This window comes from Dasypus novemcinctus, chromosome 4 (genome assembly GCF_030445035.2).
Source record: "Dasypus novemcinctus isolate mDasNov1 chromosome 4, mDasNov1.1.hap2, whole genome shotgun sequence".
Classification (NCBI taxonomy): Eukaryota; Metazoa; Chordata; class Mammalia; order Cingulata; family Dasypodidae; genus Dasypus; species Dasypus novemcinctus.
In genome coordinates, this window is record NC_080676.1 from 78,847,327 (window position 1) to 78,861,946 (window position 14,620).

Consider the following 14,620-nt stretch of genomic DNA (forward strand, 5'->3'; position numbering starts at 1 on the left):
TCTCACATTTTACTATAAGCTGCAAGGAAAAAACCACGCTGCACCTTCCACACTTAGCTTAGAAATCTCCTCAGTTAAATATCCATCTTCGGGACACAGACATGGCTCTACTGATAGAGCGTCCATCTACCATATGGAGGGTCCATGGTTTGATCCCCAGGGCCTCCTGACCCATGTGGTGAGCTGGCCCACACACAGTGCTGCAGGGGAGGCCCATGTGCAAGGAGTGTGACCCGCAAGGAGAATTGCCCCGCATGAAGAAAGCACAGCCCACCCAGGAGTGGTGCCACACACATGGAGAGCTGATGCAGCAAGATGACACAACAAAAAGAGATGCAGTTTCCCGGTGCTGTCAGATAATGCAAGTGGACACAGAAGAACACACAGCGAATGGACACAGAGAGCAGACAACGGGGGGAAGGGGAGAGAAATAAATAAAATAAATCTTTAAGTCTTCATTGCTTGCAAGTTCTGTCTTCCATCTGACATGAAAACAATTTTGCCAAGTTATCTACTGCTTTATAGCAAGGATCACCTTTCCTTCCATTTCCTGTGACACATTCATCATTTCTTTCTTAGGCCTCATTGGAAGTACTTTTAAAATCTGTATCTACCAACACACTCTTTAAACCAATCAGGACGTTTTCTATCAAGTACCTTGCAATTCTTCCAGCCTCTACTCAATTTGAAAACCATTTCCACATCTTTAGGTATATGTAATAGCAGCACCCACATTCCAGTACCAAGAACTCTCTTCGGGTTCTCCAGAAAAACAAAACCAACAGGATGTAAATATAAAAACTCACTTGAATAATCTGATAAATGAACTAGACCTAAGAGACATATGCAAAACATTATATCCCAAAATAGCAGGATATACATTCTTCTCAAGTGCACACAGATCATTCTCCATGATTGACCACATGTTGGGTCACAAAACAAATCTCACTAAATGTTAAAAATTTAAAAAGATTGAAATTATATGCAGCATCTTCTCAGACCACACTGGAATGAAGCTGGAACTCAGTAGTAGGCAGAGAACTGGAAAATCCACAAATATATAGAAGTTAATATACTCTTAAAAAATCAGTGGATCAAAGAAGAAAATATAAGGATATTAGTAAATATCTTGAGATGAAAGAAAACAAGAACGCAACTTATGAAAATGTATGAGATACAGTGCAGGCAGTGCTGAGAGGGTAATTCATAGCTCTATAAGCTGACATTTAAAAAGAAGAGGGAAGCAGATGAGGCTCAACTGATAAAGCTTCCACCTACCATAGAGGAGGTCCAGGGTTTGATACCCAAGGCCTCCTGGCCCCTGTGGCACGCTGGCCCACGTGGAGTGCTGCCGCACACAAGGAGTGTCGCCCCACACAGGTGTGCCCCCCGTATAGGAGTGCAGCCCACTCAGGAGTGGTGCCACCCACACAGAGAGCTGAGGCAGCAAGATGATGCAACAAAAAAGAGATGCAGAGAAGAGACAATATGAGACGCAGCAAACTAGGGAACTGAAGTGGAGCAAAAGAATAATCACCTCTCTCCCACTCCAGAAGGTCCCAGGATGGGTTCCCGGAGCTGCCTAATGAGAATACAATAGACACAGAAAAACGCACAGCGAATGGACACAGAGCAGACAACAGAGCAGGGAGAAATAAGAAAAATAAAATTATTAAAAACAATAGATTTAAAAAAATAAAAAGAAGAAAGAGCTAAAATCAAAGACTTAACTGCACACCTGTAGGTAATAGAAAAAGATCAGCAAACTAAAGAAGGAAATAAATAGCAAAAATTAGAGCAGAAATAGAGAATTTTTAAAAATGAGAGAGCATTAACAAAACCAAAAGTTGGTTCTTTGAAAAGATCAATAAAAAAGAAAAAGAGAAGATGCAAATAAAATCACAAACGAGAGGGGGGGACATTATTACTGACCCCATAGAAATGAAAAGAATCCTAAGAGAATACTGTGAAAAACTCCATACCAAAAAATCAGACAACCTAGATGAAATGGACAAATTCCTAGAAACACACAAAAATAGAAAAAATAGATCTCAGCAGACCAGTTACAAGTAAAGAGATGAAATAAATCATCAAAAAATTCCCAATAAAGAAAAGACCAGGGGAAGCGGACTTGGCCCAACAGATAAGGTGTCCACCTACCACATGGGAGGTCCAAGGTTCAATACCCAGGGTCTCCTGACGCATGTGATGAGCTGGCCCACGTGCAGTGCTGATGCACACAAGGAGTCCCATGCCACACAGGGGTGTCCCTTGTGTAGGATAGCCCCACGCTCGAGGAGTGCGCCCCATAAGGAGAGTCGCCCCGCGGGAAAAGAGTGCAGTCTGCCCAGGAATGGCACCACACACATGGAGAGCTGACGCAACAAAATGACACACAGATACCTGGTGCTGCTGACAAGAATACAAGCAGACACAGAAGAACACACAGTGAATGGACACAGAGAGCAGACAATGGGGGGGGGGGGGGTAGGGGGATGGGGAAGGGGAGAGAAATAAAAATAAATAAATAAATCTTTAAAAAAAGAAAAGAAAAGACCAGGACCAGATGGCTTCACAGGTGAGTTCTTCAAACATTTCAAGAAGGATTAATAACAATACTGCTCAAATCCTTCCTTAAAATGAAGAGAAGGGAACACAACCTAATTCATTCCATGAGCCAACATCACCCTAATACCAAAGCCAGATAAAGATACTACAAGAAAAAAAAAATTATAGATCAATCTCTCTTGTGATTTTTTTAGACCCATTACCAGTGGTTCTGATTTAATGCTTTTATTTTTATTTTTTTAAGATTTATTTCTTTCTTTCTCTCTCCTCCCCTCCCCTCCCCCTCACCCCGGTTATCTGTTCTCTGTGTCTATTTGCTGCATCTTATTTCTTTGTCCGCTTCTGTTGTTGTCAGCAACACAAGAATTTGTGTCTCTCTTTGTTGCATCATCTTGTTGTGTCAGCTCTCCGTGTGTGTGGCGCCACTCCTGGACAAGCTGCACTTTCCTTCGTGCTGGGCGGCCCTCCCCATGGGGCGCACTCCCTGCGCATGGGGCTCCCACACACGGGGGACACCCCTGCCTGGCACGGCACTCTCTACGCGCATCAGCACTGCACATGGGCCAGCTCCACATGGGTCAAGGAGGCCTGGGGTTTGAACCGCAGAACTCCCATGTGGTAGATGGTCACCCTAACCACTGGGCCAAGTCCGTTTCCCTCTCTTATGAATTTAGATGTAAAAATCCTCAACAAAATACTAGCAAATTGAATCTAACAGCACATTAAAAGAATTATACACCATAATCAAGTGGGAGTTATCCCAGGTGAATAAGGATCGTTCAATATAAGAAAGCCAATTATTAGATAACACCACATTAAAAAAATGAAAAAAACACATGAGCATCTCAATTGACGAAGTAAAGGTATATGACAAAATCCAGCATCCTTTCTGGATAAAAACATTTAGAAAAACAGGAATAAAGGGAAGTTTCCTCAAATGACAAAGGTATGAAAAACCCTCATTGATATGATGTCATCATATTCAGTGGTGAAAGACTGGAAGTTTTCACTCTATGTTCTGGGACAAGACAGAGATGCCCACTTTCAACACTGTTATTCAACATTTTACTAGAAGTTCTAGTTGGACCAATTAGGCAAGAAAAAGAAATAAAAGTCATCCACATTGGAATGGAAGAAGTATAACTTTCCATATTTGCTGATGACATGATGCTATATATAGAAAGTCCTGGAAAATATACAACAAAGCCACTAGAGCTATTAAACGAATTCAGCAAAGTAGTGGGATAAGAGATCAACATGCAAAGATCAGGAGTGTTTATATACATTACTAATGAACAATCTGGTGAGGAAATCATCATTTTACAATAGCAACTAAAAGAATAAAATATCTCAGAATAAATTTAACCTAGGATGTAAAGGACTTATAACATGAAAAACTATAGAACTTTGCCAAAAGAAATCAAAGAAGACCTAGATAAATGGAAGGACAGTCCATGCTCATGGATTAGAAGGCTAATCAGTTAGGATGTCAGTTCGGCCCAAAGCAATTTACAGATTCAATCCCAATCAAAACGCCAACAGACTACTTTTCAGGAGTGGAAAACCAGTCATCACGTTTTGTTTGGAAGGGTAAGGGACCCTGAATAGCTAAAATAATCTTGAATAAGGAGAAAAAAGTTTGATGTCTCATACTTCCTAACTTTAAAACTTATTACAAAGCTACAGTGGTCAAAACAGCACAGTTCTGACATAAGGTTAGATATATAGACAATGGAATCAAGTCAAAATTTCAGAAATAGCACCTCACATATAAGCCAGTTGATTTTTTTAAAGATACATAGATCACACAAAATGTTACATTAAACAATATAAAAGGTTCCCATATACCCCACTCCCCACATCCCCCATACCTCCCATATTGACAACTTCTTTCATTAGAGTGGTACATTCATTGCGTTTGATGAGTACATTTTGGAGCATTTCTACACAGCATAGATTATAGTTTATGTTGTAGTTTACACTTTCCCAGTCTATTCAGTGGATTATGGCAGGATATATAATGTCCTGCATCTCTCCCTGCAGTATCATCGAGGACAATTCCAAGTCCCAAAAATGCCAAAATATCACACCTCTTTTTCCCTCTCCTTGCTCTCAGCAAGGTGTGGTCACTGTCTCCACATCAATGATATAATTTCTTCCATTGCTAGAGTCACAATAATTCTATGGTAGAATACAAGTAAGTTCACTCTAATCCATATTTTATTCCTCCATCCTGAGGACCCTGGGATGGCAATGTCCACTCCACCGCTAAATCGAGAGGGGGCTTAGATCCCACATGGCTGATGGATAGAATTTTCCTGCTTGCAACTGTAGACTCTCTCGGTTCCCCCAACTGATTTTTGGCAAGGCAGCCAAGTCCACTCAATTGGGAAAGAATAGTCTCTTCAACAGATGGTCCTGGGAGAACTGGATATCCATAAGCAAAAGAATGAACAAGGACCCCATCTCATACTGTATATAAAAGTTAACTTAAAATGAATGAAATACCTAAATATAACAATTAAAACTATAAAACTCCTAGAAGAAAACATAGGGAAACATCTTTAGGATTTTGTGTTAGGCAATGATTGCTTAGACGTTACACACAAAGCACAAGCAACAAAAGAGAAAAATAAACAGGACCTCATCAAAATTAAAAACTTTTGTTTCTCAAAGGAGAGCACGCAGCAAGATATTGCCACAGAGGGAGACACAAAGGAGAGACAGTGAGAGACACAACAGATCGGTGAGATGAAGTGGCTCAAGCAGTTGAGTGTCTGTCTCCCACACTGTAGGTCCCGGGATCAGTTCCTGGTGCCTCCTAAAGAGAAAGATGAGAAGAAAAGACAAGCAGACATGGAAAAACACACAGCAAATGGACACAGAGAGCAGATACCAAGCACAAACAACAAAGGGGTGTGGGATGGAATAAAATAAAATTTAAAAAAAGATTCATTTGTTAAGGTGAAAGAGAGATAAGCATTCTGGAACCTCTGCTAAGTGATTGGGTGAAACATACTTTGATATATATATCCTTCCTGTGACAAGTTTTTCTGTTCTCTGTCCTCAGGTTGCTCAGATGTCAGATGTCGCCAGCAGGGACCTCCATGCCCAGGCTCAAGAACGACTGCAACACTACTTTATGGGCAGGGCTATAGAAGAGAGAGCCCAGCAGCACAGGGAGGCTTTGATGGCTCAGATCAGCACCAACATTGAACAGTTAATAAGTATGTGCTTGTATTAATCAGCCAAAAAATGTGCTGATGCAAAATACCAGAAAGTGGTTGGTTTTCATAAAGGGCATTTATTTGGGGTTGGAGCTTACAGATTCCAGCCCATAAAGTGTGTGTCACTTCCCTCACCAAAGTCTATTTGGAACAATATGGGTGCTGACGTCTGCGACGGTTCAGGCTTCCTGGGTTCCTACTTTCCTGGAGCTTGCTTTTCTCTAGATTCAAAGTTCCTTCCTTCCTGGTGCTGGTTTCTCTTTTGTCTGGGTGCTGACTTCCCGGGTCTTTAGCATCAAACTCTAACATCAGAAATCCCCAACTCTGTTCTTTGCCATGCCTTGTATCTGTGAGTTCCCACCCACCAAGGTGTGGGGATGCAACGCCTTAATCATAACTCAATCATGCCCAAGTATAGATCAGATTACAAGCATAATCCAATATTTCTTTTTGGAATTCAGCAATTATATCAAACTGCTACAGTGCTCATTCCATTTATTTCCTAAAAGGAACAACCTATGCAAGATCTTGTGACATCCAACATCCTCAGAAGGAAAACACCATTTAATGATCTTGTACTCCATCTCTTGTCAGAAATTTCTACATCTAGCTCATACCAGCACCCAATGTTTTCAAATGATGCAGATGCCATAACTTCCTTCTTGACTGCCCACCCAGCCCTTCTATCATTCATATGTAACAGTTCAGGCAAAATTATTAATTTCAAAGATGCTGAGCCCTGCTAGCCAGATTCTACTCTATGGTCTCAAAAGCTTTTGGCCATACTTTAGAAGTAGATAAGGAGACTAGTTGAAATACAATTCACTTGTAGAGTATTCCATAATTTGTAAAGAAGTTATTTCACAAAAATTAATTCATCTGGCACATCTAATGAGATATCCCATCTGTGAAGCCAGTGTTACAATCAGCCTCTGGGATTACTGTTAGTTTATGTGGAACATAAAATGCCCCAGTCTTCTATTTAATGGCCTTTACTTGTAACTGTACCTCTCATCCATAAGATGGGATTTTCTTATTATTTGAAAAGTTCTTGTTCTTTAAATAAACCATCTATCAGAAATCTACAGCTTATTCCTTTATTTTAAACACAGAAGTTGGGGGAGGAGGCAGTTACTACCACCTACAACTACCACTTGTGAATAGTTACATACCATCTGCAGCTAGCAACAGTAATAGGTTCAAAATTGAACTCCTGTCCCTGCCTACTATAACAGAGTTCCAACTCCTTGGTCTCTAAGTTCCTTCTTGACACAGAACTCTACTAAACTGCTTATTTTCTGTTTGTTACAGGAGCACCAAGTCTGAAGGAGGTAGAGGAAAAAGAACCTGAGCTATTCATCAGTAGATCCAGGCCTGTGGCTGCCAAGGCCAAGCAGGCCCATCTTACCACCCTGAAGTACATACAAGCACCCTGGTGGAAGAAAATTGGGGAAAAAGCAGGAGATGAAATTGATGTCGCACAGGATGAACTTAGTGTAGAATTAGAAACTTTATTCATTGGTGGAACCAAACCCCCTTAGGGAGGTATCCTAAGAACTGCCATGAGTTCTATGTAGAAGATTGTAAGATTATATTGGTTCTACCTCTGGCATGCTAATAGACTAGGCCTGTCATAACTCTTGGTTTTCTAGAGGCTCCTTCCTACACACATACACACCCAATCCCTGGCCAAACAAATTTGTGAGGCTTGAATGTGAAATTAAAGTCAGCATTGCACCCTATTATTTATATGAAATGTGAGCTTTCTTTTCTTTCTGCTGTTTTCTAACAAAATGTTTTTCTAAATAAATATTTTCAGCTGTTCCAAAAGACTTGTTGGCATTACTTCAACATTTTGCATTTTTTATTTAGAATTCCTAGTTTTTATTTATATGGGAATTGTGCTATTGGCCTTTTTTAAGGTGAGGAAAAGAAATGTTTAATTGAAGGACATTCACTTTTTTCTATTTTGTTGTGTCTATAAGAACTACATACATAATATACACAAAAAATCCTAGAATTCAAAATTAAATACACAGTTTCTCCAGATAAAATTTCATTCTTGGGAAGCAGAAGTGGCTCAACTGATAAGAGTGTCTGCCTACCATATGGAGGGTCCAGGGTTCGATACCCGTGTGGCAAGCTGGCCTATGCACAGTGCTGCCGCGTGCAAGGAGTGTCATGCCACGCAGGGACACCCAATGTAGGGGAGTCCCACGTGCAAGGAGTGCGCCCCGCAAGGAGAGCCCCACCACGTAAAAAAAAAAGCGCAGCCCACCCAGGAGTGGTGCTGCACACACTGAAAGCTGATGCAGCAAGATGATGCAACAAAAAAGAGATGCAGTTTCCCAGTGTCGCCTGACAATGCAAGCAGATGCAGAAGAACACACAGCGAATGGACACAGAGAACAGACAATGGGGGGAAGGGGAGAGAAATAAATAAAATTAATCTTTTAAAAAAAAATGCATTCTTTTTATTGAACTAAGAGCTGTATAGCATACTGTTACCCTTTTTGTCTTCTCTCCTAGGAATCTCAGCTAAATATAATGTTTATGTTATGTTCCTAGATACTTATGTGAATACTTGGTTCCATTCTATTAATTTCTGGTTTCTCTGTTTATCTTTAATTGTATTTAACACTAGAATCATCCTAATTTGAGTTTGAAACAATATGGAATTTAAGTTAAAATCAATTAACAAATCATAGAATCCATATCATAAGGAAACTAGTAGGAGTTTTTTCTGTATGAATGAACAATTTATGAAATATGTTTAAAAATATATTTCATTTATGTATTTTAAAAGTGAATGTAAATACCTGTGTTTATGGCTGGGAAGACCAAATAATGTCAGTTCTCCCCAAATTAATTTTAGTATGAGTCTAGGCAAATTCCTAAAATTTTCATTCAAAATGGAAATGTATAAAATTTATCCATTTAAGTATAAGAACGTATAAGTTTCTGGAATGAAAAAAAGTACATGAGAGTATTGCTAACACCTTATAACAACAAAAAAAAAGCTAAATAATCCACAAAAACAACTTTTCTTGAGCCCATCAGATAGTAGAGGCCCCACAGCAACCAATTAAACTGAGATGGAACTCAGTATCTGAAACTAGTTCATTTTCAATAGCATAGGGGAAAGATGTGGCCTGGTAAGAAGAAAACTAAAATTTTAACTTTCTCAAAACGTAAGTGTGTGCTAGTATATCAGTTTAGAACAGCTAGGAGCCTCAGATGCTAAGAGTACCTAAGCCTCTACCAGCTGCTCACAAGGAAGGTTAGGAGCAGGGCTGGGGACCTGGGAAGACCCCCTTAGTGTAGTAGGTCAAATGGGATGATAGGCTGCTGCTGGGTGACATGCCCAAAGTCCACCTACTTACTTCTCTTAAAAACATGATGCTTTAAAAAACCTTATGATCTTATGATGCTAGAGTAAGGACTGCAAACTCTCTCACCTCCAAGGCTCAGGTAAAAATCCACTGGAAGGAAGGAAGAGAAAAACAAAAACTATCTGCCTGTAGAGTCTTCTTAGCCCCAGGCACAATTAAAGATCCAGTGTTGCTGAAAGAGGAATAGAATGAAAAACTACCCCTTGGGGAGAGACGGGAAATCATCTTGGGCCCAGAAATACTACACTGTAACAAAGCAGAGACTGTAGGACTGTACAATACAAACTGAATCATAATGTAATAATAGTCTGTCAGCTGTTTTAATGAAAGTACCATACTAATGCAAAATGTTAACAATGGGAATGGGTATATGGGAACTCTTATTTTCTGCATGATTTTTCTTTACACCTTCAACTTCTCTAATAAAAAATATACATATTAAAAACTGAAGATGTCACATTGAATAAAATAAGCAAGACATAACAGAACAAATGCTGTATGATCTCAGTTGTATGAAATAATTAGAATAGAGTTAAAATTTACAATATAGTTTACCAGGGGCAAAGGTGGTAGGGGTAATGAGAAGTTCATTTTCAAAGGGAGAAAAGAGCTGTCAAGACTATCTCCCCATCTCAGTTTCTTGTTTATCTTCTTGCTGCTTTTGTACTTTCCTTTTACAAACCTGAATAACAAAAATATCTTTTTCTGGAAAGCAGATGTGGCTCAAGCAGTTGAGCGCCAGCTTCATACATGGCAGGTCCCAGGTTAGGTTCCCGGTGCCTCCTAAAAACAAAAAAAACAACAAGCAAATGAAAAAACCTACTCAGGGGAGCCAATGTGGCTCAGTGGTTGAGCACCAGCTTCCCACATAAAAGGTCCTGGGTTCAATTCCTGGCCCTGGTACCTCAAAAAAAAAAATATTTTCTGGATTCTCAACACGGGTTCCTTATTAGAATGACCAGAGCCTTGCTGATCAAAGTGTTCATGGAGCTATTAGGCAATTTTTAGATACCACCCAGATCAACTACATCATAATTTGTATTTGAATATGATCCTCAGGTTATTCATAGTTAAGTTAATTTTCAATGATTTGATATTAATTTTTCGTTTCAGTTATTGTGATCCTCAGCTCCAGTATTTGAGTACTTTTTAAAATATCTCTCCTCATTGAGATTCTCATATTGTTTTTCTTTTTTTTTAAAGATTTATTTATTTATTTATTTCTCTCCCCTCCCCCCTCCCACCCCAGTGGTCTGTTCTCTGTGTCTATTTCCTGCGTGTTTTTCTTTGTCCTCTTCTGTTGTTGTCAGCGGCACAGGAATCTGTTTCTTTTTGTTGCATCACCTTGTGTCAGCTCACCATGTGTGCAGCGCCATTCCTGGGCAGGCTACATTTTCTTTCGCGCTGGGTGGCTCTCCTTACGGGGCGCACTCCTTGCGTGTGGGGCTCCCCTACGCGGGGGACACCCCGGCATGGCAGGGCACTCCTTGCGCGCATCAGCACTGTGCATGGGCCAGCTCCACACGGGTCAAGGAGGCCCGGGGTTTGAACCGCAGACCTCCCTTGTGGTACACGGATGCCCTAACCACTGGGCCAAGTCCGCTTCCCTTCATTGTTTTTCTGATAGCCTTTAGTTTTTTCTCTGTATTTTCCTTCATCTCCTTCAGCATATTTAGTATAAAATTTGTTTAAAATCTTTGCCTGGTATGTCTATATTCCGGTCTTCTTCCTTGATGTTTTCTAGATTTTTATCTGTTCCTTTGAATGGGCCGTCATTTCCATGTTTGTTTGTTTTGAGTTTTTTATCTTTTAATCTTTTGTTGCGCACTGTACATTTTATTACTTTCAAGTGTTAACTCTGGGATTTCTTCCGGAGCTGTCCGGACGTTGCCCCATAGCATGTTCCCGCTCATGTTATGACAAGAGATGCCTTTGAGTACCAATAGCAAACAAAACAAAACACACCAATGCAAAAATCACCTTTCCTAGTGTAAATTTACTGTGTTGGCCTGTGCTTTTCTGAGTTCAGCCCTACTATCAAGAAGATCAGTCTGAGGCGAATGCGAAGTGCAGCATCCCGTCTGTCTTTTCCAAGTCTGTTTCTTGTACTTGATAGTGGCCTTCACAATTCCCCCATTTATAGGAATTAGTATACCCCCTGTACCTAGTATGAAATAGACTTTCTCTCTTTCCCTGGTGCTCTTTTGTGCCTTAAATCAGATAAGCCTTTGCCCATGCTGCTTTGACTTGTTTCTTACACTACTTTAGCTGTCTTCAAGCAGCTCCCACCTGGAGGGCGAATTCTGGGAAGGCAAGCCAGAGTTTTTCAAGATGCCTCCCATTTGATTAGCACTGATATACAGGCAACCCAGTACGTCCATAGGGGTTACTCTGCTCTCACTGGAACAGTGCCAGGGACGCACAATTGGAACACAGGCTGGCTTCACACATACTAGGAAGGGGAGCAATGGTGCCAGAGGCTTCTACAGCTTTTGAAGCTGTTTTCTTGATTTGACACTTGCCTAGTTACTGTCCCCTCTAACTGTTTTTCTATAATTTAGAGGTAGGGTACTCCTCTACCACTTCTGCCTGAAAGGGGTTGGAATAATGGACTCTCAGACCTGGCCCCCAGCAATCTGTAGTAGCTGATCAAAAGCATTGATCATAGATCAGACCCACAGATTCTGGAGCATGAGATCTTTATATGCCACTCTGGCACCAGCAAGCTGCACCAAGAGCTGGAGCTGCAGACCCCACTGCTGTCAACCAACTGACTGGGGGATGAGGAAGGTAGTTGCTGCTTGGAGGGTAAAATATGCCTTATTTTCAACAATGTACTAGCATCTCCTTCCAGCTCTTCCTTGGAGGATGCACAGTTGATTCAGATAGTTCCTTGCCAGTTTAGCAGTTGTTTTGGTCGTGGGGGAATGATTCCTAGTGCTTCCTACTCTACTGTCTTCCTAATCTTCACAACTCTCATTGCAGTTTTGATTTGCACTTCCGTAATAGCTAATGATGTTTAGCTTCTCTTTGTGTATATATTGGCAGTTTGCACATCTTCTTTCGAGAAATGTCTATTTTAGCCTATTTTTATTTGGATTGTTTATCTTTTTCTTGTTGATTCATAGTCCTTTATATATTCTGGACATTAAACCCTCATCAGATATATGATTTACAAATATTTTCTTACAGTCTGTAGGTTGTCTTTTTACTTTCATTACAAAGTCCTTTGATGCACAAAAGTATTTTGTTTTTACAAAGTTTATTTATCTATTTTTGTTGTTGCTCATGCATTGGTGTAAAGTCTAAGAAAGCTTTGCCTAACACAGGAGCCTGAAGATTCTTCGCTATGTTTTCTTCAAGGAGTTTTATAGCTTCAGCTCTTAAACCTTAGGCCTTTGAAACATTTCAAGTTAATTTTTGTATTTGGTGGGAGGTAGAGTCCACCTTTATTCTTTCGTATATGGATATCTAGTTGTCCCAGCACCATTTTGAAGAAACTATTTTGTTCCCTTTGAGTGGGCTTAGCCAAAAATCAATTGGCCATAGATGTAAGGGTTTATTTTATAAACTCTCACTTCTATTTCATTGTTCTGTATGTCTGTTCTTGTCCTAGTATCATGTTGTTTTGATTACAGTAGCTTTTTAATTACTTTTAAAATCTGGAAGTATGAATCCTCCCTCTTCATTCTTTCTCAATATGGTTTTAGCTAATCAGGGCCCTTGTCTAGCCATATAAATTTGATTATTGGCTTTTCCATTTCTGTAGAAAAGATGTTGGAGTTTTTATTGGGATGTGTTCAATCTGTAGATCACTTTTGGTAGAATTTGCATCTTAACAATGTTTAGTCTTTGAATCCATGATTGCAGAATATCCTTCCATTTATTTAGATTTTTTATTTCTTTTAGCAATGTTTTGTAGTTTTCCATTTACAAAGCCTTTACATCTGTGGTTAAATTTATTCCTAGATATTTTATTTTTTTGCTATTGGAAATGGAATTTTTCTTGATTTTCTCCTCAAATAGTTCTCTAGTGTATAGAAACTCTACTGATTTTTGCATGGTGATCTTGTACTCTGTCAGTTGGCCAAATTAATTTATAAGCTTCTGTAGCTTTGTTGTGGATTTTTCAGGAATTTTTTTAAAGATTTATTTATTTATTTCTCCCCTCCTGCCTCATTGTTTGTGCACACTGTCTGTTCTTTGTGTCTTCATTGTGTGCTCTCTGTGGCTGTTCATGTTTTAGGAGGCACCAGGAACTGAACCTGGAACCTCCCATGTGGGAGAGAGGTGCCCAATCACTTGAGCCACATCTGCTTCCTGCTCGTTGAGTCTCTTGTTATGTCTTCTCATTGCATCATCCCATTGCATCAACTCATTGTATCAGCTCACTGATACAATGTGCCAGCTCACTCTCTTAATTGTCTTCTTTAGGAGGCACCAGGAACCAAACCTGGGAGGCCATGTAGGAGGTGGGCACCCAATTGCTTGAGCCACATTTTCTCCCATTTTCAGAATTTTCTGTATATAGGAGCATGCCCTCTGCATATAGGAAAAACTTTACTTCTTCCTTTCCAATTTGTATGCCTTTAATTACTTTTTCTTGCCTAATTACTCAGGCTAGAACTTCCAATACAATGCTGAATAGCAGTAGTCGAATTGTTTCTTAAATTCACCAGCAAAACATGGGATTTTCTTTGTTGTGAGATTTTTAATTTCCTTGCTTGTTACTTGTTCATATCTTCTATTTCTTCTTGATTGTGTTTAGGTAGTTTGTTTTTTTCTAAAATTTATCCAGTTCATCTAGGTTATCTAGGTTTTTGATATACAGTAGTTCATAGTATCCTCTTATAATCCTTTTTATTTCTGTGGGGTTGGTAGTAATGGCCTCTATTTCACCTGTCATTTTAATTATTTGCATCTTCTCTCTTTTCTTCTCCATCTAGAAGTAAAGTTTTATTAATTTTATTATCTTTTGAAAGAACCAGACTTTGGGTTCATTTTTTCCTTTCTCTTGCTTTTTCATTCTTTATTTCATTTATCTCTAATCTTTTTTATTCCCCCCGCCCCCTCCATTTTCTAGATTCCCTTATTGTGAGGTTAGGTCTCTGATTTGGGGGCAAGATGGCATCTGAGAGAGTGCACCTCATAATCTCTCCTGCAAAGAAGTGGCTGAGTAGGGTTGGAGTCCTGCTGGACCAGGCTGTTTTGGATGCTTGCAGGGCAGGAGGTGTCTGGATGTCGATTTGGTGAGACAGTGACAGAAGAAATACTTACAAGAGGTAGAATTTTGGGTCTCTTACACAAAGGTCAGAAGTTCTGGGTGGGGCCCTTCCCCCTAGGGCTGGTGGCCTGGCTGTGGCGATTCCTGAAAACTTTGTTGTGCTGAGGTGTTCCCAAACCCTGAGCAGGTTGTTTCAGGGGCTTACAGGG

At 40.0% G+C, this 14,620-nt stretch overlaps 1 protein-coding gene across 5 annotated transcripts in view; it reads left to right on the plus strand.

Annotated features, from left to right (window-relative positions):
- IQCB1 (IQ motif containing B1) overlaps window positions 1-7,625 on the plus strand; it is an 82,223-nt gene extending 74,598 nt beyond the window's left edge. For 3 of the 5 annotated variants that reach the window (XM_058295730.2, XM_058295728.1, XM_058295727.2), the window contains exons 14-15: window positions 5,639-5,795; window positions 7,107-7,625. In XM_058295730.2, coding sequence (XP_058151713.1) covers window positions 5,639-5,795; window positions 7,107-7,336 — 387 coding nt within the window. In that variant the 3' untranslated portion in view covers window positions 7,337-7,625. The remainder of the gene's footprint in view (window positions 1-5,638; window positions 5,796-7,106) is intronic. The other 2 variants (XM_058295726.2, XM_058295725.2) reach the window with 1 other exon arrangement.
- Window positions 7,626-14,620: the final 6,995 nt, after the last annotated feature.